Source organism: Rhinolophus sinicus, linkage group LG02 (assembly GCF_036562045.2).
Source record: "Rhinolophus sinicus isolate RSC01 linkage group LG02, ASM3656204v1, whole genome shotgun sequence".
NCBI classification, from domain to species: domain Eukaryota; kingdom Metazoa; phylum Chordata; class Mammalia; order Chiroptera; family Rhinolophidae; genus Rhinolophus; species Rhinolophus sinicus.
Window position 1 is genome coordinate 157,693,337 of NC_133752.1, and position 25,852 is coordinate 157,719,188.

General features: G+C 37.1%; 1 protein-coding gene and 1 pseudogene across 2 annotated transcripts in view; both read left to right on the forward strand.

Annotated features, from left to right (window-relative positions):
• The window catches only part of ABCD2 (ATP binding cassette subfamily D member 2), a 116,556-nt gene extending 95,300 nt beyond the window's left edge, over nucleotides 1-21,256 (forward strand). Inside the window, exons 10-12 of one of the 2 annotated variants that reach the window (XM_019736340.2) lie at nucleotides 1,450-1,478; nucleotides 18,635-18,684; nucleotides 21,238-21,256. In XM_019736340.2, coding sequence (XP_019591899.2) covers nucleotides 1,450-1,478; nucleotides 18,635-18,672 — 67 coding nt within the window. In that variant the 3' untranslated portion in view covers nucleotides 18,673-18,684; nucleotides 21,238-21,256. Of the gene's footprint in view, nucleotides 1-1,449; nucleotides 1,572-18,634; nucleotides 18,685-21,237 lie in introns of those variants that run through there. The other variant, XM_074325836.1, reaches the window with a different exon arrangement.
• Nucleotides 21,257-21,983: 727 nt separating this feature from the next.
• On the forward strand, nucleotides 21,984-22,892 carry LOC109449684 (small ribosomal subunit protein eS26; annotated as a pseudogene).
• Nucleotides 22,893-25,852: the final 2,960 nt, after the last annotated feature.

Genomic DNA, 25,852 nt, shown 5'->3' on the forward strand with positions numbered 1-25,852 from the left:
AAACAAACTGTCATACATTGGAATACTATATAGGCATAGAAAGTATGGAACATGATATATATTCTACAACATGGATGAACCTTGAAAACACCATACTAAATAAAAGAAGCCAGACACAAAAGACCACATATTGCATGATTCCATTTATATGAGATGTCCAGAAAAGACAAATCCATAGAGACAGGAACTACATTAGGTATTGCCTAATGGGCAGGGGAGAAAGAGGATGATACATACAGTGTCCTTTTTGGAGGTGATAAAATGTTCCAGAATTAGGTAGTGATGATGGCTTTACAACCTTGTAAATATACTAAAAACCACTGAATTATAAACTTTAAAAGGTTTAATGTTAAAGTACTTGAATCATAACTCAGTGACGTTATTGTTTTAAAAAGGTAAGGGAATAGAGACTTATGTATAACCTCAATTTGTTAGTTTATTGAACTTGGTAAAATGCGAACAGGAAACTACTTACTCTTCCCACTGGGCTTCAGACAAGCTCTGTAAAATCTTCCATTTTAGATACTATCTCAGGCAGATTCCCCTTAACTGTTTCCTGTCACTCTCATGAATTAACAAAAAGGCTCATTTGTAGACATCAAAAGTCCACTTCAGTGTAATATCAAGAATTTAATCTTATCCAGTTCAAAGCTTCTCTCCTGACCCTTCATTCTTCACTCTTCTACTTGGTTCTTTGACCTTTTCATCCCTTCATCCTCTACTACTTCAAGCTCCTACTTTCAGGGTTCAGTTATTATCTGGCAGATGTTCATATGCTGACTCTTCTCTCTCAGGCTGCTTTTGTGAGCTCTCTGGACACCTCTCCCCATTTCCACTGACCAACACCCTCAATTACACTGTGCTCTTTTAGGCAGGCCCTAGTTTCTTAGATCCTACCCACACACTCTCTTTTTGTTGGGATTCCCTCACCCTGAGTGGCTGTCCTGTTGGGTAGGTTCCTTTTAAGGCAATTTAGCCCACTTCCCTTCTCTGGCAGATGCTTGGCTCATAGAAAACTTCTGGAAGTGCAGGTTTCTCTTCCACGGCAGGGACTCTCTGTTTTTAAAAATTGAGAAATAAGCATACCAGGAAAGACTGTATATAATGGATCTGTACACTTAAAAGAACAACAATATTAACTAATAAAATTAACATCCATATACATACCTCCCAGATGTTCTTAAGAAAGAATACATTGCTAAGAGTTCTCATCACAAAGCAATAAAAACATTTTCCTTTCCTTTTGTGTGTGTGTATATATATGATGTTAACTACACTTATTGTGGTAATAATTTCACAATATATGTGAGTCAAGTTATTGTGTTGTACATCTTAAACTAATATGTGGCTGTATGTCAATTATATCTCAATAAAACTGGGGCGGGGGGAGAGGAATACAGAAAAGATAATGTTGCCAATTTCTTTAACTGTTCTGTGTTTCCTTTCCAGGTTGCACTCCCTTCCTTCCACTGCCACAGGTAATTGTGAATTTTGTGTTACTCTTTTTTTTTTTTACATGTTAAAACAGTTTTGCCATATATACTTCTAAACAATATGTTGTTTAGCTGTGCCTGCTTTTGAATTTTATATAAATGGAATCATATTCTGAATCCTGGAGCCAGATTGCCTAGATTCATATCTGACCACTCCCGATTACTAGATGTGTGACCTCAGGCGGTTACTTAACATGAAAACTTAACCTTTCCGATGTCTCAGTTTCTGCATCAGTAAACTGAAGGTAATAATAGCAGTTACATTATTGAATTGTTTAGAATATTAAGTAAATTAATAATTGTAACATACCTGATCCAACACTAGTAATTATATGCTTAAAAATGTTTGTTAAATAAAATAAATGCTATGTATATTCTTCTATAACTTTCAGTTTTTTATTTAACATCATTTTTGGAAAATTTTACATATTATACCCAAAGCTGTGCGGTTCATTATTATTATTATTATTATTATTATTTCTCTACAACATGTTTATACCATAATTTATTTATCTATTCTCCATTGACATTTGAGATATTTCCAGATTAAGGCTATTTAAGACTTATTTATATCTTTTGATCATTTTTTCTACTTATTATTTCCTGGCTTTTTCTAATTGTAGGTATACCTTATGTATTCTGCATCCTAATCCATTGTCAATTTAATGTAAGCGAATAACTTTTCCCACGTTTTTTTCTTTTTGCTGTTCTGATAGGGTGTCTTCTGCTACCTTATCTTCCAAATTGCTGATTTGTACCTCTGCTTCTTCTTTTTTGTTTTCTATCTCCATTTCTATGTTTCCTATGTCTCTGTTGAAGTTCTCCCTGAGATCATTAAGCATCCTTATAAACAATCTTTTGAACTCTGTGTCTGGTAGATTGCTTGTCTCCATTTTATTTAGTTCTTTTTCTGGAGCTTTGTTCTGATCTTTCATTTGGGACATGTGTCTTTGTCTCCCCATTTTGACTGTCTCCCTGTGTTTGGTTCTATGTATCAGGTAGGGCTGCTATGCCTCCTGGTCTTAGCAGAGTGGCCTTATGTAGTAGGTGTGCTGTGGGGCTCAGTGGTACAGTCGCTTTGGTCACCAGAGCTGGGTGCTCCAGGTGTCTTCCTTGTGTGAGTTATGTGTGCCCTCCTGTTGTAGTTGAGACTGGGTTGCTGTTTGCACATCAGTGGGGGGGATTGATACCCCCCCCCCCCCCGAGCTGATTGGTTTTGAGGACTGGCCTTGACTACAGTGGAGGAGCTGTTGTGCAGGGGCTGACCTGATGGACCAGGATTCACTTTAGCAGGGCTCTGGTGCCTGTCTAGTCTGCCCGTTGGGTGTGTTGTTTTTGGAGTTGGCCTGGTGGTGCTCTGGCTAGGTCTGAAGCTGGCCACCAGGAATGCCAGCCCTAGGGCCTCCTGGGAAGGCAGGCCAAGATCAGGCACAGCCTGTACTCTGCCTGAAGACACCTGGCATGAAACACAAAACAATCTGCAGATGGCCACCACCCGTGCTGTGCTTGGAAGTGCCTCAAGATGCCAAGCCACAAACTGATGCTGGCTGCCACTAGTGCCAGGCTTGGGACTACTCAGCAAGAGGTACGGGACATGCTGAATCCAGATGCTGCTTCTTTGGATTTTGTGAACCTTTCATATATTTTAGGAAAGGCCACAACATGAGCAAGACTGGCTGTTTGTATGGGAAAGCCACTAGAAGTGGCTTGTGTGTGCCTGAAAGTTGTGTAGGGCAGGGTCTCAGAGAATCACCAGCGTGGCTGAATGAATGATATTAGCTAGGTTGATGAAGACTCAGATATGGCACCGCCTCTGTCTACATGCTAGGAGGGGGTAGGGCTCAATGAAGAAACAATGGCTTCTGCCAGCACTTCTGTCTGAGAGAAAGCTGCCCTTCAGCCCTTGCCCTGAAGCCAGAAAACTCAGTTCCTCCTTGTATGTCCCTGGTGCCTTTCAAGTTGCTGCCCCAGCACGGGAGGTCAGAGTGAGAGTGTCAGTGAGTATGTCTGTGCACAGGCCCTTTAAGTGGAACACCTAGGACTCTAGCCATTCTCCATCTCATTCAACCACAATCTCCTCTGGTTTTCACAGCCAGAAGTTATGGGGACTTCTCTCCCCAGCAATGGAACTCTGGACTGGCGGACCCGTTGTGTGGCTAGGACCTCTCCTCCGGGGGCAACCTCTGCAGCTGAGGTATCCCTCCCAATTTTTAATGGTCACATGGGGTTGGTACCAGCCTGTTCTGCATCTCTGCCCCTCCTATCAGTCTTGAGGTGGCTTCTTCTGTATGTCCTTAGTTGTAGGACTTCAGTTCAGCTGAACTTCAGGCGATTCTTCAGGTGATGGTTGTTCCGTAGTTTAGTTGTAATTTTGATGTGGTCATGAGAGGAGGCAAACACAGCATTTATCTACTCAGCAATCTTGACCTGAGAATTATAAATTTGTGGTGCTAAATGCTTATTAAAATGAAGGAAGGTTGAAAATTAATGACATAAACATCTAATTTAAGAAATTATAAAAAAAGAATAAACTCAATGAACTCTAAGTAAAAGGAAGTATATAACAAAGGTAAGAACAGACATAATTATAAAGAAAAAAACAATAAAAGGCATAACAAAGACAAAATTGGAATGATTAATATAATTGATAAACTCTAATCAAAAGATAAAGGACACAACTTAAAAATATTATGAATGAATAAATGAACAAATAAAATATGCAGCAGGTATTTTAAAATTCTAAACAACCAATGGCAAAAGTTTTTGAAATACATGTAAATTAGGCAAATATCTAGAAAAATATAAATTATCAATCAAAATAGAAATCTATATAGTTACATAAAAGAAATGCAACATTTGTATGGTCATATAGAAATAATAGAAATCAAATAACTAGATCAAAATATCCCATAAAGAAAACTCTAGGCTCAGAAAGTTTTATGAGTCCTACCAAATGTGCAAGAAACATATAATTTTGATCTTATATACATATACATTTTCAGAAAGTATAGAAATGGGAACATTACCCAACTTCTTTAAGGAAAATGGTATGAACTTGATGCCAAATTCAGAGAATACAAAAAAAGGAAATTATGGCCTGAATCTCTCTCCTGACTAAATAATTAATCCTGAATGGTGTATTAGCAAATTAAGCCTTACTAATGTATTACTAAGGTGATATATTAAGTTCAAGTTGGTTTTATTATATGAATAGGTTTGTTCAATATTTGGATAGTGCCTATATTAAAATTTTAATGAACCCGGAGAGTCCCACACCACAACACATCATAATTAAAATGTCAAAGATTAATGACAAAGGAAGGACCCTAAAAACAGCAGGAGAAAAGCAGTTAGTTACCTAAGGGATCTCCCATAAGACTGTCAGCTGATTTCCCAACAGAAACTTTACAGGCCAGATGGATTGGTATAAAATATTCAAAGTGATGAATACCAAAGACCTACAACCAAGATTACTCTACCTAGCAAACCTATCATTTAGTATTGAAGGACAGATAAAGAGCTTCCCAGGCAAGAAAAAGCTAAAGGAGTTCATTATCACTGAACCAGTATTACAAGAAATATTGGAGGGACTACTTTAAGCAGAAGAAAAGAGAAAACAAACAAATGAAGATCAAAGATATGAATAATAAGATGGCCATAATTACTTATCTATCAACAATTACTTTCAATGTAAGTGGATTAAATAATCCAATCAAAATATAGGGTGGCTGAATGGATGTGAAAACAAGACCCTTACGCAAGCTGCCTACAGGAGACCAACTTCATATTCAAAGACACACAAAGACTGAAAATAAAGGGATGGAAAAAGATATTTCATGAAAATGGAAACAAAATGAAATAAAAATCTGGGCTAGCAATACTTACACCAGACAAAATAGTCTTTAAAACAAAGGCTGTAACAAGAGACAAAGAAGGACCCAGTAATCCCACTTCCTGGTATTTATCTGAAGAAACCCAAAATGCTACTCCGAGGGATGTGTGCATCCAGGTGTTCATTTCAGCATTGTTTACAACGGCCAAGATGTGGAGCCAGCCTGGATGTCCATCGATGGATGAATGGATAAAGAGGAGGTGGTGCATATACACAATGGAATATTGCTCAGCAATGGATGGGAATGGGCTCTTGCCCTCTGTCGCGGCATGGATGGACCTGGAAGGTACTGTGCTGAGTAGAGTGTCAGACAGAGAAAGACAGATGCAATGTGGTTTTGCTTATATTTGGACTCTAAAGAACAAAATAAACAAACAAAACAGAAACAAACTCATAGATACAGTGAATATTTTGATAATTGCCAGATGGGAGGGGCATTGGGAGGATTGGGTGAAAAGGGGGAAGTACAAATTAGAAGTACAAATTAGTAGTTATAAAGTAGTCGTGGGGATGTAGGGTATAGCATAAGGAATATAGTCAATAATGTTTTAATAACTATGTATGGTGTCAGATGGGTACTAGATTTATTTTGGTGATAGATGGGAGGGAGTTGGGGAGCAGAGTGAAAAAGGTGAAGGGATTAAAAAGTACAAAGTGGTAGTTACAATATAGTCATAGGGATGTAAAGTAAAGTATAGGGAATATAGTCAATAATTTAGTAATAACTGTGTATAGTACAAGGTGGGTTGTAGACTAGTCGGGGATTACTTCTTAAATTGTGTAAATGTCTAACCACTATGCTGTACACCTGAAATTAATATAAAATAATATTGACTATCAACTGTAATTGAAAAATTAAAAAGGGGGAAGAAAAAGGTGAAAGGGAATAAGAGGTTCAAATTTCCAGGTATAAAACAAATAAGTTATGAGGATGTAATGTACAGCATAGAGAATATAGTCAATAATATTGTGGTAGTGTGGTAAGGTGTCAGATGGTTGCTGGACTTATTATTAGGGTGATCACTTATTTAGGTCTATGAATGTTGAATAGCAATGATGAACACCTGAAACTAATTATTAATATTTACATTTCCAGAATTGGGTTTCTTTTCAAATCTGATTAGCCAGTTTTAATAGTCTTTTTTTTCCTGTCCTCTTATTTTCATTTCCATTTACTGTTTCTTGAAGTACTTGTATATCAAACACAGTTATTTTCTATTCTATTTTTGATAAGTTCTATAACTGTGACCTTTACATATCTGATCTTTTTAAAATTGTTGGCTTGGAATTTTATGGTCATATAGGGAGAGCTCAGGTTTAGGATTAGGAAATCTCCAGGGAAATGTATTCTTTCCCTATCCAGATCCAAAGACAAATCACACACATATGGTCATAATCTCATGTTGTGTGGCGAGGTTTTTCCTAGTGACTCAGTGAGGGTATCACTCTTTGCAGATCTTGGTTTTAAGCAGAGGTATCTCCTAACTGATACCTCATTATACACAGACCCCACACTTTGCCTCTTGTTTCTTTCCACAGTGATGGGCAGATAGTCCTGGGCAAATGCCATCTCTAGTTCTCTTTTACTCCCATAGATTCACATTTCTTTGTTGTTTTTAGCCTCAGCTCAACCATGAATTTACTTTTTTTACTTTATGTACACATTTTTTATAAAGGGCAGTTTTAGGTTTATAGCAAAATTGAGCAAAAGGTACAGAGATTTCCCATGTACTCCCTGCAGCCACACACGGATAGTCTCTTTCATTATCAACATCACTCACCAGAATGGTACATTTGTTATAGTTGATTAACGTATATTGACATATCATAATCGCCCAAAGTTCATAGTTTACATTAGGCTTCACTTTTAGTGTTGCACATTTTATGGATTTGGACAAATGTATAATGACATGTATCCATCATTGTAGTATCATAACAGTATTTTCACTGCCCTAAAAATCCCCTTTGTTTTGACAATTCATCCCTTACATCCCCCCAAACCCTGGCAACCACTGAGCTTTTTACTGTCTCCATAGTGTTGTCTTTCCAGGGTGTCATAATACTTGGAATTATAAAGTATGTAGCCTTCTCAGATTGGCACCTTTTACTTAGTAATATGCATTTAGGTTTCCTCCATGTCTTTTCATGACTTGATAGCTCATTTCTTTTTGTCGCTGAATAAATACTCCATTGGCTGGATATACTGCAACGTATTTATTCATTCATCTCCTGAAAGACATCTGGGTTGCATGCAAGTTTTGGTAATTATGAATGAAGATGCTATAAACATATGTATGCAGGTTTTTGTGTACACGTGTTTTCAATTCCTTTAGGTATATGCAAAGGAGCATAATTGCTGGATCATATGGCAACATAACAATATGTTTAGTTTTGTAAGAAAGTACCAAACTGTCTTCCAAAGAGGCTGTACCATTCTGCATTCCCACCAGCAATGAACAGGACTTCCTATTGCTTCACATTCTCACCATCATTTGGTGTTAAGTGTTCTAAATTTTAGCCATTTTAATAGGAGGGTAGTTATAGTATTTCACTGTTGTTTTAGTTTGCGTTTTCCTGATGACATATGGAGCATCTTTTCATATGCTTATTTGCCATCTGTAAACCTTTTTTGGTGAGGAGTCTTTTAAGGTCTTTTGGTGAGGTGTCTTTGGACACATTTTTAAATTGGGTTTCTTATTGTGGAGTTTTAAGAATTTTTTGTATATTTTGAATAACAGTCTTTTAGCAGATGTGTGTTTTGCAATTATTTTCTCTTAGTTTGTGGCTTGTCGTCTCATTTTCTTTACATTGTCTTTCATAGAGCAGACGTTTTTAATTTTAATGAAGTCTCTCTTATCAATAATTTATTTCAAGGATTATACCTTTGGTAGTATATCTATATAAAAGTTTTTATCCAGAATGTGTGATGAATTGTATCAGGAGGGGGTTCACTGAACCTCTAGTATGCCACATAGGCAGAAGGAGAAATTTACCTCATTGGATTTTTCTGGGTAAGAATCAAGCACTTACCTCTGTCTACATCAATTCCAGTGGACATCAATTAACTTCTAATTCTCCCATGTTCTGTCACCAAACTCCACTTGTGTCCTGCAACACTTGGTCAGCAAATTTCTGCAGCCCATCTAGGGAAGCAGGGTGGGGAAGAAAGGGGAAAAGACTATAGAAATATAGGTCCCCTCCTGGCAGACACCCCTATTTTTAGTAAGTACAATTCTTGATTCTCTTCTCATGTGGCTTGTAATAAGGGAGAAGTATATACAGTAATAAAGCTCTTAAAAGAAAGCCCCACTTTCCAATGTCTCTAGCCTTCTCTTACATAAGCTGTAAATGGGAGACGGCTACAGAACTATCTAAGCATGAGCTGCATGGCACAACTCTTTAGATCAGTGGGGTACTAATACTTTTCATTTATGGTTCTCAGCTTTAGGGTTTTAGCAGAAACTAGAAGAAGTGCAATTTAACATCCTGTTAAATACATATGTATTTACACATTAGTGTGAGTATATATGTCTAGCAAGTTTCTGAAAGGCAAAAAACATAAAACAGATTATTGTGGCTATCTCTGGGAAGTGAAAATCATGAGTTGGGGGGGAGGACTACTGTTTTCCTTCATATCATTTACATTGTTTATTTTCTCTTTTTTACCATGAATATTTTTCAAATTTATTATTTAAAAATTCTTGAAAAAGACTTGATTTTTAAAAGTTAATGTTTACAGGCAGTGGGTCAGTTTGACTGAGAATGTATGAGGTAAAGTTGCAAAGGGAGACTTTTTATACATGGTTTGTTTATATATGTTCATTTAGCAGACATCTATATGTCCATGCACTTGTGTGGTAAGCACTGGGAAATGTAAAGGTAAATAAACCCCCCAGAGATAACCTGTAGTCTAGTAGGGGAAATAAACATGAACATGAACAATTCAAGGGAGTCAAGCAAGGCATTGAAAATGGGAACAATTGTGAGTGTATCTGAGATTTCAAATTAGAAAAATATGTCTGTTCTGCAATGAAAATTGTATCCCACCATTACACCTCCTATATCATCAAAATGTTAAAAGATCCTTTCCAAAACAAAGGGAAAATCTCTCCACCAAAGGCACAGATTTTCTGTAATAAATAAAATAAAGTTGTCAAGCCCTTCTCCCTCATACATGTGCTGCACTGATGTCAATACTTGCTTCGTATTCTGCATATGGGTCATTTCACTCAGTACTATTCACATCAATGTTTTCATTCAACCATATGATGATATTGATATTAAGTGACATCTACCTTTGTTAATTTATAAAATAATTTCCCAGTAGTTCAGTACTTCATGTAGTTGATTTTAGAGGTTTCTCAGTCAAGGTGTGGTTTATGGTTTGTTTTTTTAAAAAGGCCACTTTATGGAAAAGGCAAAACGATGGAGACAGTTTAGAAAGATCAGTGGTTGCCAGGGGTTCAGGGGGAAGAAGGGAGGGATGAATAGGTGGAGCACAGAGTATTTTTAAGGTAGTTAAACTATTCTGTATGAACTATAATGCGGATGCATGTCATTATACATTTATCAAACCCATAGAATGTATAATACAAAGAGTAAACCCTAAGGTAAACTCTAGACTTTAGTTAATAATAATGTATCTCTACCGGCTCATCAATTGTAGCAAATGTACCGCTGTGATACAAAAGATTAATAACAGGGGGAAATGAGGAGGGGTGAGGAGGTGTATGGGAACTCTCTGTACTTTCCACTCAATTTTTCTGCAAAGCTAAAACTGCATAAAAAAGTGAATTAATTAAAAAATAAAAGCAACTTTGGATTTAAATTGCCTCTGAAGTTTGCTTGCTGCTTCACCTTTAGATACAAATACTTTAATAGTAGAAAGCATCAATGTTGCCTTTTTTGTGTGGAAACCTGATTTTTTTTTTTATCAGAGGTTGCCATTCTTTTTTGAAAGTGTGACAAATTTTTTAAGAGCTTATGCACTGTATCTAGATGTAAATAGGTAACTGGAGCAGTACAATTTACTTTTCATACATTCATCATCCAAATTCCTATTATCACATTTAAATGTTGGCTGTGGGTATAGTCACCACATTCTCAGATTCATTTATCCCAGCATGTGAAGATTCCCATTCTAAAAGAAAGTAATTTTTGAAGATGTCATTTCTAGTTTTTCTCTCTTAAAGCCCGTTTAAAATACAGTTCTACTAGAGGAACTTTTCTGACACTACACTTGACTGAATCACTATCAGATTTTCTGACTAGAGCTCACTCTTCTGTTATTTCTGACTTCTCTTTGCAGCTAGAAGTAATAATACAAACACTTCGTGCCAGCTGATGTGTGTGCTAAGCATTTTCTTACATTAATCTTCAAAATAACCCTTCCTGGTAGGTGCTGTGATTTCTATTTTAACAAAACTCAAGGGAGCTGGCCTCAGTTTTATTTTATTCTGAATTAGGTCTTGTGTTTAGTTTGCACTATTTTAATGGAACCCCCTTACATATTTCTGTACCACTTTGTAAATGTTAAGTTCTTGCCTGTGTGTGTGCTGTCTAACCATGAGGAAATGGAAAACTCTGAAGGGAAAGCACTGAGGCCTTTTCTTTGTTTCCTGTCCCCAGTGAATTCTTAGTGTAGTGTGTAGTCCTGAACAAATATTGAAAACAACTCAAAAATTATTTTTTTTAAACTAAAGGGCTCATCAAAGTTTGAAAGACTACTAGCTTCCCACAGAAATATTTTTATTCGGTAAATGAAACACTGAAGCACCAGGAAGTGGTGCTTCCTTAAAGTACAAAAATTCCGTAAAAAGATGACAACATCGTATAGGGTTTTCAGTTTGCCAAGTGTTTTTAACATACATTATTTATTTTAATTCTCACAAAATGCCTACATAGGAAAAGTTATCACCATTTTCAACATGAAAATTCTGGGACTCCGACAACTAAATTGTTTATACTCAGATTCCAGCAGTAATTAGCGAGGTTCAGATTCCAACCTAAGTCTTCTGACCCCAGGTCCTGGACTACTCAAGACTGTGTCCTCATTAAAAATTTTTCATTACAGCCAAATTGCCCTCAAGAGAGGTTGCTACCAATTTCAGGCAGTATTATATAACTGCTAAAAGTGTTGCCTTGGGAGTAACTAAGTGTGGGGCCTTGGTATCAGTCATGACACTGTGTCCTTCAGTTCAACTGTAAAATTCCACTGACAATATAGCACCTACCCAAAGGGTTATTGTGAGGATTAAATGAGTAAATATGTGTAAAGCACTGAGAAGAATACTTGGCACATTTCAAGAAGTGTGTAAGAGCACCAAACCTTTGCTGGCACTTGAGAGTCTATCAGAATGTTGTTATTAACTATCTGAAGGGTAAATAATGCTATTGATTTACTGCTTTGGTTTGCATTTTCTCAATTATTGGTAAGATTGAGCATTTTCTTAGGTATGTTTTCTTTGCTGTTGGCGGGGTTTTTTGTTGTTTTGTTTTGTTTTGGTATTATCCCTTCTGAATGGTCAGTTCATATCCTTTGCTCATTTTGCAAAATTTGTTTTGTGTTTTCATACTGAATTATAGGAGCTTTATAATATATTATGAATAATAATCCTTTGTAATACATATAGAAGTTTTTCTTCTTTCGTTGTCCTCTTTGAACTATGTTTATGGCTTCTGTTTTGTGGCAGTTTTAAATTTCTATGTATTGAAGTCTGTCAAAATTTTCCTTCATGGTTTTTGATTGGTGTCACATAGTTTACATTTTCTTCTAATATTTACATCGTTTTCATTTTTATATGTGGGTATTGAATACCAGGAATTTATTTTCATGCCTGAAGTGAGAGAGGGTTCCCCCCCCAGATGGATAGGCATTTCCACATGAGTAATTTGGAGTTTGGTTATCTGTCCAGGCTTGAGCCCTTGTATTCTCATCCCCCCCAAACCTGCTTTCAGGCCTGGTTACTGACCTCTTTTTTATTTTTAAAAAGGGGATAGATAACAGGATCGACTCTTCCTGGGCCTTAGTTTTCCACCCTGCGCGTGGAAGTTGACCATGGCGAGCGTCATGGCAGCCCGCTGAGTGTTACTGACGTGCAGCTTGAGATGGGAGGCTGGCGTGTCAGCTGGTAAGCAGGTCTCCACAGTCACTGCCTCAGCTTGGCTGCCAAAACAAAGTGCCATTGACTGGGAAGCTAAACAACAGAAATGTGTTTCTCACAGTTCTGGAAGCTCAGAAGTCCATGCTCAAGGTGCCAGCCAATTCCAGTGCCTGGTGAGAACTTTTTTCCTGGCTTGTAGATGGCTGGCTGCCTTCTGACTGTATGCTCACATGACCTGTTCCTTGTGCATGCTGGGATAAAGAGAGCAAGACCTCTGGTGTCTCTTCCTATAACGGCACTAATCCCACTGTGCAGGGTGTACCCTCATGACCTCACCTAAACCTAATTATATTTCAGAGGCCCCATCTCTGAATACTATCACATTGGGTGCTAGGACTTCACCATATGAATTTTGCAGAGGCACAGACATTCAGTCCATAGAGTCACTCTTATAGAGCAGTCCATCACCTGTTGACCATGCTTTTCATCCCAGACAGGCTTCAGGGCTGTGTCAAAGGAAGGAATGAAAGTCCTCCTGAGACTTCACAGCAACCTCAGGCAGACTGGAGACGCTGCCATCATGTGCCACTCTGAGATGAGCCCATAAGAAAGCAGAAGCTGTGTGCCCACAGCAGTTGGCCCAGTGGAGGCAGTACCACTCCAGTGGGTTTGGGCATATCATTTGGCTCCACTTTCCATCAGGAATGGCATATAGTGCCCATTATGGCTGGGTTACAAAGGAGCAATGTAGCTATTGTCATCCAAGGTTACCAACTGGATTCCCCTCTCATAGTCCATCTCCTCCAGCTTCTGATGCATGCTGTATATATCACACTTTGGTGACAGCAATAGGGGCCTTGTGCATATGGCCTGGGCACTGCCATCCTGACTTTGGCCTCCACCTCAGGCTTGAAGTCCCAAATGGGAGGTGGTGGTGGGGTGACATTGCATTTTTAAAGCACTCCACCTACAAGTAAAAAAGAAAACAAACAAAATAATTTGGTATTTAGGTTAATTAAGAAATTAAAATAGAAAATGTTATTATCAATGTATTATGTGGCGTGGCCAAATGAATGCATCAAATATACATTAATTAGATCTTACAGATCTAAGAAGCTGTAAGAAACAACAAAAAAAATAATGCATATGGTTCATAGCACTCTTTTCTGTGCAAACACATACAATTTTATTTATATTTTGCATTTGCTTCTAAATCTAAGCTCTCAGTCCAGAATATGATAGATATATGGGGTGAGGAAACTTTCCATCTCTTCTGAGCTGTTTCCTAAAATTAAAAGACAGCGAAATCAAAATAAAACCTGTGGGCCCATTTACATAACCTGTATGTGCAGTAAAAGATGCTACAGCTTAATTGATAAAGCTGTGTTCCATGAAGAGCAGTTAGTGTTTCCTTAAGTAAAGTTCATGTTAGTTCACATTTGGGCTTGAAAAAAGTACCATTCATTCATCCTTTTGTTCAGTAGGTATTTATTGAGCATCTACTTTGTGTCATTGCACCATGGTAGGCACTGGGCACAAAGTAGTGAACAAGACACATGGTCCAGGCCTTGTTGGAGGTTACAGTCAGGAGAGTGGAGTTTTCAGCCAAATAGGAAAGAAAGAACACAATATATTGAGAGGCTTGGATTTGACAAAGAACAAGAATTATGAATGTAACCTAGGTCAAAGTACGTTTGAACAGGAGGCTTAAATTGTTACAAGGATGGAGAAATTCTGAAAAAGACATGGAAATTATCAGGTGTGGAGACGGTAAGTAGTCAGAGAATAGATATCCGACTATTCTTTGATTTTAATTTGGAAACCACACTATTCTGTGGCATCCTTATCAGGTTACTAGACGTAGAAAAAACTGATTGTTTGGGAAGGTTTTTTTTGTTGTTTGTTTCTTTGTTTGTTTTAGGAAAAAAGGAGGTGTATTTAGCGCATGACACTATTAAAAATTTGATTTTATACAGTCACTAAATCGTTTTTTATGTTTTTTTTTAACAAAAACTCAGATAAATATTTTCAAAATCTTAATGATATAAAAAGCATTTGCAGGTAATTTGCAGCTGTTATGGTGCTCAGACACTGATGTGTGAGATTAATTGAAGAGAGGACAGGCTGGAGTCAGAGGTACTATTTGGGAAGGAAAAGGCAATAGTGTTAACAATTGCTTGAGATTTGAGTTAACAGTTTTCTTTGAATTACATCTTGCACATATGTAATTCCTATCTCTATATTTTAATATTAAATAGCCAAAATATGTAAGCACTTCAAAAATTTTACTAAAGTTTTATGCTCTTAAAAATGTTAACTAACTTTTAACAGAATACTTCTAATACATAATTTTCTATAGTTTACAACGTATAGGATATTAGTAACAGTGAATTTTGGTCCTTGTCGGTAATATGCTAAGGAAATAAAAACAGCATTGCTCTTCTTCCTTCCCTCCCTCCCTCTTTCTTTTTCATCTCCTTTTTTTCTAATGACTTATAACCCACATCATAAAATAAATATCCATGAGTCTATACTGATATCAATATAATGGAAGAAATAAATAAATCAGGGAGAAAGGACATGTATTCCTGCAGTAGAATTCCAATAATAAATATAGAAGGAATGATGGAAATAGAAAATCACTGGTAGGCAAACATCCCATTAATAATTATTGTAGGCAAGAAATCGTTGACAGATGCTAAAATTACTAGATGAAGGCATGATAAGGAAGAAGATGATCATACTTTCAACACATATTCCCATTAGATAGTTATTATTTACAAAGACAAAATAATAATTTTACAGTGAAGAAATCCAGCAGACACCACCTCAACCACATGATCAAAGTTTACATCACTGGTCTGTAGACTGAATTGTGTCCTCCCTAAATTCATATGTTGAACCCTAACTCCCAAAGTGACTGTATTTTAAGATAGGGTCTTTACTGAAGTAGTTAAGATTAAATGAGGTCATAAAGATCAGGCCTTCCTTGATCTGGTAGAGTTAGTGTCCTTATGAGAAGAGACAACAGAGAGTTTACGCTCTCCTGTGTGAGAACACTGAATGCAGGCAGTCATCTGCAAGCCCGGAAGAGAGCTCTCACCAAAAACCAATCCTGCCAGACCTCTATCAGGGACTTCTAGCCTCCACGACTATGAAAAAACAAATGTCTGCTGTGTAAGCTACTTAGTCTATGGTATTTTGTTAGGACACCGAAGCTGACTAACACATCTGCTAATAAGAGAAATTGGCATCATGGACCTCCTGATAGGATGCCCTGAAAAGGGCACATCACTTCTCTGGTATTGTGGCCAAAAAAGCATAACCTCACACAAATCTTGAGAAAACATCAGACATACCCAATTGAGGGACATTCTATAAAATAAATGGCCAGTACACTTCAAAAGGATGAAGGTCTCGAAAGACAATGGTATAGTCACAGATTGGAGGAGACTGAGAGGACATGCCAGCTAAACGCTGTGGAATCCTGGACTGAATCCTGGAACAGAACAAGGACATTATGTGAACTAATGTTAATGTTCTGGTTTGATAATTATAGTCTATTTATGTTAGTTGTTATATTATGGGAGCTGAGCATACGGGAACTCTCAGTTCTATTTTCACAATTCTTTTTAAGGCTAAAATCATTTGAAAATAAAAAAGTTAAATATAGATGAATGTACAACACATACACTCGTGTGTGTATGTGTGTGTATCTCTAGAACTTGACCACTTCTCGTAGCTTTATTGCTACCAGTCCAATCATCTCCTGCCTAGATTATGGCAATAGCTACCTAACCATCTCCTTCGTTCCACGCCTTTCTTTCCTCAGTTTATTTTCAACCTGCTGATCAGAATGACCCCATTAAAATGTAGTCAGCTATGTCACTACTTCCCTCAATATGATCCAGTGGCATCCTCTCTCACTCACTAATTTCAATGGCATACAAGGTAGACCTCTTAAAATAATCTGATCATGATCTGGCTTTTTCTTCCCCATATTACCCACATCTTCCACCTCTCTAACCTCATCTCCCACTGTTTTCTTCCTGGCTGATTTGGCTGCAGCCATATTGGCCACTTTGTTGTTCCTTAAACAGGGTCGGGCACATTTTCCTCTGAAGGACTTTGTACTTGCTGTTCCCTCTCCCAGAGATGCGATTCCTCCAGCTTCCCCATGGCTCATTCCTTACTTTTTTGCAGGCCTTTACTCAACATTGTCTTCTCATTGAGACTCTTTCTGGTTATTTTCTTTAAAATACAAAACATTCTCACCAGCCAAGCATTCCATATACTCCTCTTATTCTGTAGCATTAATCATTAAGCATGTATTACATTTTACTTATATTGTTTATTGTCTTTCTCTCTCCTAAAAAGCCAAGCTCCACAGGGCAAAAATTTTTGCCCGTTTTGTTTTCTGCTGTATCTTCAGGGCCTAAAGCAGCATATTGCACATTGTAGACACTCAAAACACAGTTACAAAATGGTTGCATGGATGATAGAAACCACCATATAGATTAAATTTAAACAATGGGAGAAAAAGGAAAAGGAAGAGAACCTTGAACACAGCTTTGGGAGTTTCAAAATTTACAGACTGGGAGATAAAGGCCTGCAAAGAAGTTCAAAATACAGACACCTAAATTAGTGGTCTAAAAGTAGAGAGTATCTCAGGAAAAAAGAGCACAGATAAAGTAAATGCTATTTGGAATTCAAGGACCATGAAGAAGGATTTTTAGTCATCTATGAATATTTACTGAGTATCAAATGATATGTATTGTGTTTGGAAATATAAACATGGTATCTATTTTTGAAGAGCTTACTGTCTACTGAGAAAGACATCTTTAAACAGATAAATTCAAAGTAAATTAATAATCTAATTACGCCCATGTACAATGTGAGCATATAAAAGACATTCTTGGTCTAACAAATGTGAGGACATAAAGAAGAATCCAAGAACCTTTCTAAGGTTGGGTAGAGTTTGGCCAAAGAAACAAGAGGTGGAATGAAAATAAGCTGATGAAAGTCACTTTAAATATGGTGTCATTTAGGCACTAAAACACTTGCTGAATTGATTTAATGACTTGCAAGTGGAAATGGAATTTACATCAACCCCTTTAGTATCTTCATTATGAACTCAAAGGAGTAAACTGTCCCCTTGCCTTCCTACCACCAATTGTTAGTTTCCCGGACACCTAGCCTTCCCCCCCCCCCCATCCTATTAATACTACTCTCTATGGTTACAATTAGCTGTGTTGATCTGATAGATCCATTGATTCTTCCTCTGTCTTCATTCCCTTTTGTTCCTCCTGTGCCTTGATGGTCATGTTCTAACCACCCTTTTACAGTATCTACCTATATTTTTGTCACATTGTTTTAACCCAAGTTCTCCTTCAGCCATTCACTTTCTCTTTCTTCTACCAAATGAGCTCAACCTTCCTTCCACCCATTCAGTTAGCAGCACTACCCTCTCAATTACCTGGACTTAGGGATATTTTTAAAAACCACTTTATATTTATCATCTCTTATTGGAAAAACCCTCTGTGACACTGTAGTTCATGTCTCCTTTTTGTTCTCCCCGTCTGATGCTTGCATCGTTTTGGTGTTGTCTTTGTCCAGTGGTTTTCTAGCCTCTGCCTGAACATTTTCAATGACAGGACATTTAATTCCTTAATGCCCTATTATTATTGTCCCCCACTGCTATATCCTGTTAATTCTTCCTTAAGAATGTCTTTCATTTGTAAGTCCTACTTCTCCATTTTCACTAGTCTATTACGATGCCGAGTTTAGGCCCTTCCATGTTTTAACAAATTAGTATGATATGGTTGCCTGACTGCGTCTCACCAATTCACCTCAGAGACTTGGATCAGACTCACCATCCTTTAAAAAAATTGTGTTTTACTTTACATATTTTTAACTACTGCTTTTGTCTTACTACTCTTTTACTCACAAAGTTTAAATGGTTTCCTATATTCTACTTTAAATCTAAACTCCTTGTGCTTTCAAGACTCTAAACACCTTATTTTTCATTAGTATCAAAACACACCTTCTTTTTGTGGTGCATGCATAAGAAAGTGTGTTTAGGTGCTGCGATTGTCTTGTTGCTAATTTACTGCACACTGACATCTTATTCTCTGTTTTTTTCTTAGTTGTCAAAGTCGGAAGAGGAAAGAAGCCCTTTAAATAGTCATTTTCAGAGGTATTTGGGCTAAAAAGAGTTTAACAACATTTTTTTCTTACTTTCAGAAATGGTTTATTCCCTTGCACTTCTACAAAAAGTGACTTCTTGAGATCATAAAATAAATACAAGTATCACCAATTTCTCCTGTCTGGGAAGGCTTTCTTGGTGGAGTCTATGAAATAACTGTTCTTAGACAAGATTGAGTAAATGAGAGATAAATTGTATGCTGATTTAGGGAACGCATCCTACAAACATAACCTGTGTGTTTTCACTTTAAAAGCATTTATTCTACTAAATGGGCATCTCTATAAGGAAAATTAGGGATCTGTTTGTTAGGACTTTGTGTCCTCTTCTTTATTGTAGCTTTTTTTTTTTTTTTTCCTTTTAAGAGAAGGTAAATCTAAGCACATTTTCATTGCAGAAGTTGGTGAAATATTTATCATATTAGTATAAATTATAATTAACTTTAACTTTGTATTTTTAATTGCTATGGTTTTTCTAGAATAGAATAAGAATGAAAAACCCAGGGCTTCATTAATCTTTTGGTTTCAGGATATCAAGAGCCATCAAAATTAGAAAAATATGCATATGGAGGAACCAGAAAAGAAAAAAGGTAGAAAAGAGAAAAATGAGGTAAAAAAGTTCAACAGATATGGAAAAAGAATGGTGGCATTGATGAATAAATAAGAGGAGGGGACAGTAAATGGTGAAATGTTCTAATTAAAAATAACTAACAAAATTATCTTTCAGTGATTCAGTTCTATAGTATTAAAAAAAAAAAAAAAAACCTCACAAAGAATGAGGTTCTAATGAATGACTATTCCAAAGTGCTTATCAAGTTCAGTCCTGCACAGTTAGGAAAAACACGCTCCTCTCTTAGGGACTTGGCTCAAGACTTTGGCTCAAGACCAGCATGACTTAATAGCTATAATTTGCATTTGAATGCAATTAACTGGGCCAGTACTTTGGGGTAATCAAGCTGTGTGCAATACCCATATGCTGGAAACCCAACAAAAGTCCAAAGCATTGGAGAGAAGGTCTTTATTCTTTGAATTTCCCTTAGATTTGGAACTCACATCTAAGCCCTCACATGGAATTTTACATTTCAAACTTTAAGTATGAACAATGAAGTTTAACTTTTATCTAATTGTTATTCTTCATAAAGAGAAGTTTATCTACTTGTCATTTTTCTCCTTAGAAGAATAATTTCACTGGTTTTGTAAAAGTGATTTATGTTATTTAAAAATTTTCAAGCAATATGAAAAGATACAAAGAAGGAAAAATGAAAATTCCTCAAACCCTAACTTTCCACCTCAAACCCTAACTTTCCACCTAGAAATGACTCCCACCAATATTTAAAATACCTATGAATGAGAAAATGTGAAGAAAATGTGTATGTAATTAAAAGTTTGATTTTGCAGTAATGTTTTGAGTCATTAAAAAATAAATCTACAAGATGTTAACAAACTGCTTTTATCATAAGGTAAACTATTACTATAAGTATTTAAGCTTACCTTCTGTTTCTTTTCAGCATATATTCTTCATGTGCAAACACTTGTCATGTAGGCAAAGATTTTTCTAAACCCAAAGAACACAATGTTTTGCAAAATTAACAGTGAAGAACAAAGAGCCCAAGTACAGGGAGTCAAGATAACTAGATTTTGATTTAGCTCTGCCACTAATTTACTGTGTATGTAGAGTGTGTGTATGTGTGTGTGTGTGTGTGTGTGTGTGTGTGTGTGTGTGTGTGTGTTAGGGGGCTATCAAGTGATGATGGTCAATTCTCTCAGGAACTCTTTCCTTATCTGGAAAATGAAAGGGGTGAACTAGAATTGTAAAATATCTTCCATCTCCTGAATTATAGGAGGCTTGCGTATATTTGCTGGTTTGCAGAACCTCAAGTGCTCTGGTTTCCTTCCTGACAGTTTGAACACCACCTTTAATAGCCACTATGGACTGGAAACATTCTCTGAGAGCTATAACCACTGGGCAGATTATCTACATGGAAAACTTGTTTTGTGTTGAATTCAAAGCATAGCTCGCCCTTCTTCTGGGATTCACTGATGTATTCAACAAATAAGAGTTGACTGTACTCTTGAGTTTTTCACAAATTCTGCCCTTTAGGAATTAATGACCTAGTTGAGGAATTAAATCGTGATCATTACAACAATAGCACAGACAAAAATGAAATGCAATGGAGATTTGGCAGAAATAAAAATTACACATCTGAAATCAGGAAAAAGATTGAAGAAAGAGGTGATCTTTGAGTTGGGCTTGAAATACAGAAATGATTTTAACAGATTGAGGTTGTTGTAAAGGCTTCTGTTGCCACGTATGTAAAATGGATAATAATAGTTTTACCCACCTTCTAGAGTCATTGAGAGAATTAAGTGAAATAATGTATGTTAGCACATTGCACTGGCAAGGTGGAAGAGCCTTACAAATGCTTTCCATTGTTGTTTTAAAGGGTCAAAAGTATAAAACAAAGAGAATCACTGAAGAAAAACTGATATTTCTGATTGTGATATTAGGGTTAGTTTCCTAATGATTTTTTTTTTTTTTCCCAAAAAGGTTTCTGAAGAGATATTTGTCTAGGCATGCTTTTCCAGAGCCAGTTGTTTGCACGTGGAGTTGTAATCAGAACTTTTTCTTTTAATCTTTCCGCTAGCAGCAAAAAGGAAGAGGTAAATAACTTTTAATGACTGATTAGAATGTGGAGAACAGAAAAACACAGGGTAGATGGCCTGGAGGGGAAAAAAAAAACTGGTGAGACAGTTGCCCTAATGCATGTTGTAGCTTCTTTTTGGCTCCCAGTTTAGGGTGTGCTAGAATGTGTCTTTCTTCCAAATGTACCTTAGACAGGTGCAGCCATGGCAAAAGTACCTGTTTTTTTTTTTTTTAAACACTTTGTATTTGCAAAGATGTTTATAATAAAATTAGCTAGTTTTATTTGGCGTTTATTGTGAGTTAGTGCTGTGGTTGACACTTGATAAGGAAAGCTCTTTCAACGTCCAAAACAACTCTATAAGGTAGAACTTACTTATATATAAAAATTGAGACTTAGATCTCACACCCTACGCAAAGTCACATAGTCATTCAGCTAATATTTAATGATCCATACTATGTGTCAGATACTATTGTGGGAGATACAGGTACATCAGTGAATAAAACAAAAAAAGATTCCTGCTATCTTGGAACTCACGTTCAAATAGAGGGAGGCAAACAATAAAAACAAACAAACAAACAAACAAAAAACAAGATGAGATTATCAGCTAGTGATAAAGATATGAAGAGCTCTGTCGGGTCCTGCTTCCAAGATGACCATGAAAATAAGGAACAATGATCGTGCCAAAAAGGGACACGGCTATGTGCAGCCTATTTGCTGTACCAGCTGCACCTAATGTGTGCCCAAGGGCAAGGCAAACAAGAAGTTCCTCAGCTGAAACATAGTAGAGCCACAGCCATTAGGGACATTTGAGTGTCTTCACCGCTTGTGAGGTCTGACAATTAAGTTTGCGAACTCATCCTAGAAAAAGTGCTACATACCTCATTGCTGAATATCACTATGGTCACCTTGGAAGTACTTCTCTTGGGGAGCTACGCACGGACGCCAATGCCTAGTCCACCCTTCAAAGCAATTTTGGGACTCTTTTTCTGGAATGGCCGTCAGAGCTGTCATCGTATTACCCTCAATGTCCTAAATGTCATCAAAATGTCCTCCTTTCACTATTTCCCTTATCTTCAGGTAAATAAAAAAGTCTTTGGGGGCTAGATCAGGTGAGTAGGGAGGGTGTTCCAATACAGTTATTTGTTTACTGACTAAAAACTCTCTCACAGACAGTGCCATGTGAGCTGGTGCATTGTTGTGATGCAAGAGCCATGAATTGTTGCTGAAAATTTCAAGTCATCTAACTTTCTCATGCAGCCTTTTCAGCACTTCCAAATGGTAAACTTTGTTAACTGTCCAGTTGGTACAAATTCATAATGAATAATCCCTCTGAAATCAAAAAAGGTTAGCAACATCGTTGCAACAAGTTTGGGAACTTAATTGTCCTACCTTTGTATGTGCTTTCCAAGCTGTCTGTGAAACTACATTACTGTGTGAGTTGTGCCATTTACAGCAAGGTAGTCAAGAATCGTTCCCGTGAAGCCCAGAAGGACCCAACACCCCCACCCTGATTTACACTGCAGGTGCTGCCCCACAACCTCTGCCAAAGCCCATGTAAGGAGCTTCAGTCCTTAAGGACTGAAGAAATATTCTCTGGGAAAAAATAAATAAATAATTAAGATGGAAGTTATACTTAGAAAAAAATAAGGCTATGAAGAAATAAACTAGTGATGGGATAAGGAATAACTGGGTGCACAGTGCTGGCTTCCTGGGTCAGTTGTCAGTGCGGTGACACGGGGCCCTGTGTTTGGAGGGGCCTTACTCTTGATTTACTGCTCTGCTATCACTGTCTTGAAATTCTTCATAATGTTAGCTTAAGATCTGTGTTTTGTAATGGAGGTCTGATAAAACGCTGGAGTATGCAGAAGATGCATATGCAATATGCATGTCTTCCTTTTTTTTTGTCACACCATTCTCATATCGCTTTCTTGATGGTCTGTGAACATAGAATTCTAATTCTGGTTGACCCACGATGCATGGGAGTATGAGTACGTGATAAATATGTTATGTCTACAACTGGCTAATCAGGGATGCTAATACCTTAAGAGGCCATGCTTTCCTCAAACCGGAACTTGCTTCAAATGCAAGAAGAAGACAATGGCATTCTAAGAAACATGATGACCAAAGAACCCTATCTTATCCTTTCTTACTCATTACTTCCCTTTAGCTGCCAATTACTGACTCTGAAAGTGACCTAAAAAGAACTATAAAGACAGGGAAAGGTACTTCCTCTTCCTTTCAGTTCTTCTTTACTCTTCTGTAAGCCAAAGGAAGCAAGTGTTAGTAGAATGTAAGTGTATCAGAAGTGAAAAACAGTTGAGTTAGTTCTGTGCAATGTTTGTATGGTTCAGTTAAGAAGGAAATTCACATGTGTGTATGAACTACACAATAGGAATAGTATAATTTTGATAATTCATATGAGTTTAATGTGGAATTTGAAATTTCAGTAAGTACTTAAAATTAGCATTGCACAATATAAAGATGAGTGGTAAAGTCATGTTATGAATTACAAATTTTAATTTTTCTTTATGGAAGATGATATTAAATAGCAAATAAAAAACATTGTGACAAGTTGAGCAAGAGAGTTCAGAGGAAAGGAAAAAACTTAATTATGTCAGTTTCTTTAACAGCCTTTCAAAATTGGTTTTCTAACAAGACCCTTTGAATTTTCACTTGGCACCGGACCATGCAAATCATGGGGCTAACCCTTGTGGGGGTGCTAGTTTAGATCGAATGATCAGGAGAGGTCTCCCTGAGGAGACAGCATTTATCTTTTCTTTTTCTTTTTTTTTATTAGTTTCAGGTGTACAAAACAATGTAATAGTTAGACATTTACACCTGTCACAAAGTGATAACCTCTCCCCCAATCTATGACCCCTCTGACATCGTATATAGCTGTTACAATTCCATTGACTATATTCCCTATGCTATGTTCTACATCCTATGACTATATATATATATATATATATATATATATATATACACACACACATACATATAATATATATACATATAATGTATAATTATGTATGTATAATATATATAATGTATATTATAATAATATACATATAACGTATACTTAGTTATAGTTGACATTCAATATTATTCAGCTTCAGGTGTACAGTGCAGTGGTCAGGCATCTACACCGTCCATGAAGCTCTAATAAGACAAGTGCCTATCTGACACCCTACAAAATCTTTATAACATTATTGATTATATTCTCCAAACTGTCTTTCATATCCCCATGGCAATATTGTGACTACTCATTTGTACTTTCTAATCCCTTTACCTTCTCCCCCATCCCCACCCCTTCCCATTTAGCAACCATCAGTTTTTTCTCTGAGGAAACAGCATTTAAGCTGATAACTAAAAGACCAAAAGGAGCCAATCATGGGAAGATCTTGGGAAAGAACATTTTAGGGAGAGAGAATAGCTAGTGCAAAGGTCATAAGGCAGTAAATAATTTTGTGTTCATGAAATAGAAAGAAGGTCAGTTTCACCAAAAAAGTAGTGGTTAAATCTTGGAGTGGCAAAAGATAAGGTTAGAGCGTGGAGAGGCCAGAGTGTGAAGGGCCTTAAAGTCTAGAAGAATTTATGCTATTTCTGTTAGGTAGCCATTGGAAAGTTTCAGGCAGGAGAATGACATAAATGACTTACGTTTTAAAAGGTCACTCTTCCTGCAGTGTGGAGGCAACAGTGGGCTCAGGAAGACCATCCTAGGTGGTCTCCATCTGAAGAATTCTTCACCTTTCCAGATGGAATTCATCAGACTCTTATCATAACTTCTCTTATTGCAATTAATGGATTTTCAATTCTTTCTCCCTGAACCAGACTGTAAGTGTCTTGTAGACACCGAGTCTTTTTTTTTTTTTTAGCTTTTTTTTTTTTTTTTAATATTTTATTGGGGAAGGGGAACAGGACTTTATTGGGGAACAGTGTGTACTTCCAGGCCTTTTTTCCAAGTCAAGTTGTTGTCCTTTCAATCTCAGTTGTGGAGGGTGCTGTTCAGCTTCAAGTTATTGTTCTTTCAGTCTTAGTTGTGGAGGGCACAGCTCAGCTCCAGGTCCAGTTGCCATTGCTAGTTGCAGGGGACGCAGCCCACCATCTCTTGCGGGAGTCGAGGAATCGAGGAGTTGAACCGGCAACCTTGTGGTTGAGAGCCCACTGGTCCATGTGGGAATCGAACCGGCAGCCTTCGGAGTTAGGAGCACGGAGCTCTAACCGCCTGAGCCACCGGGCCGGCCCTAGACACCAAGTCTTAATCCTCTTCATATCACTAGTGTCCAGCATTGTTTGAATTTAACAGTCACTTATTAAATACTTGTTGAGTAAATAATTGGAATAGGATTTAAACCAGTCTTGTGGTAAGAGCTCTTCCTTTGGAGTTTCCTTCAACTTAAGGTAATTAATAATTAGATGAGCCTTAAGGAATGGGAGTATAGCAGCTATATAGAAATCTGAAGTAAATACAAAATAAATCATGAATTCACAAATTTTGAAATTTGGGCGAAAATGACT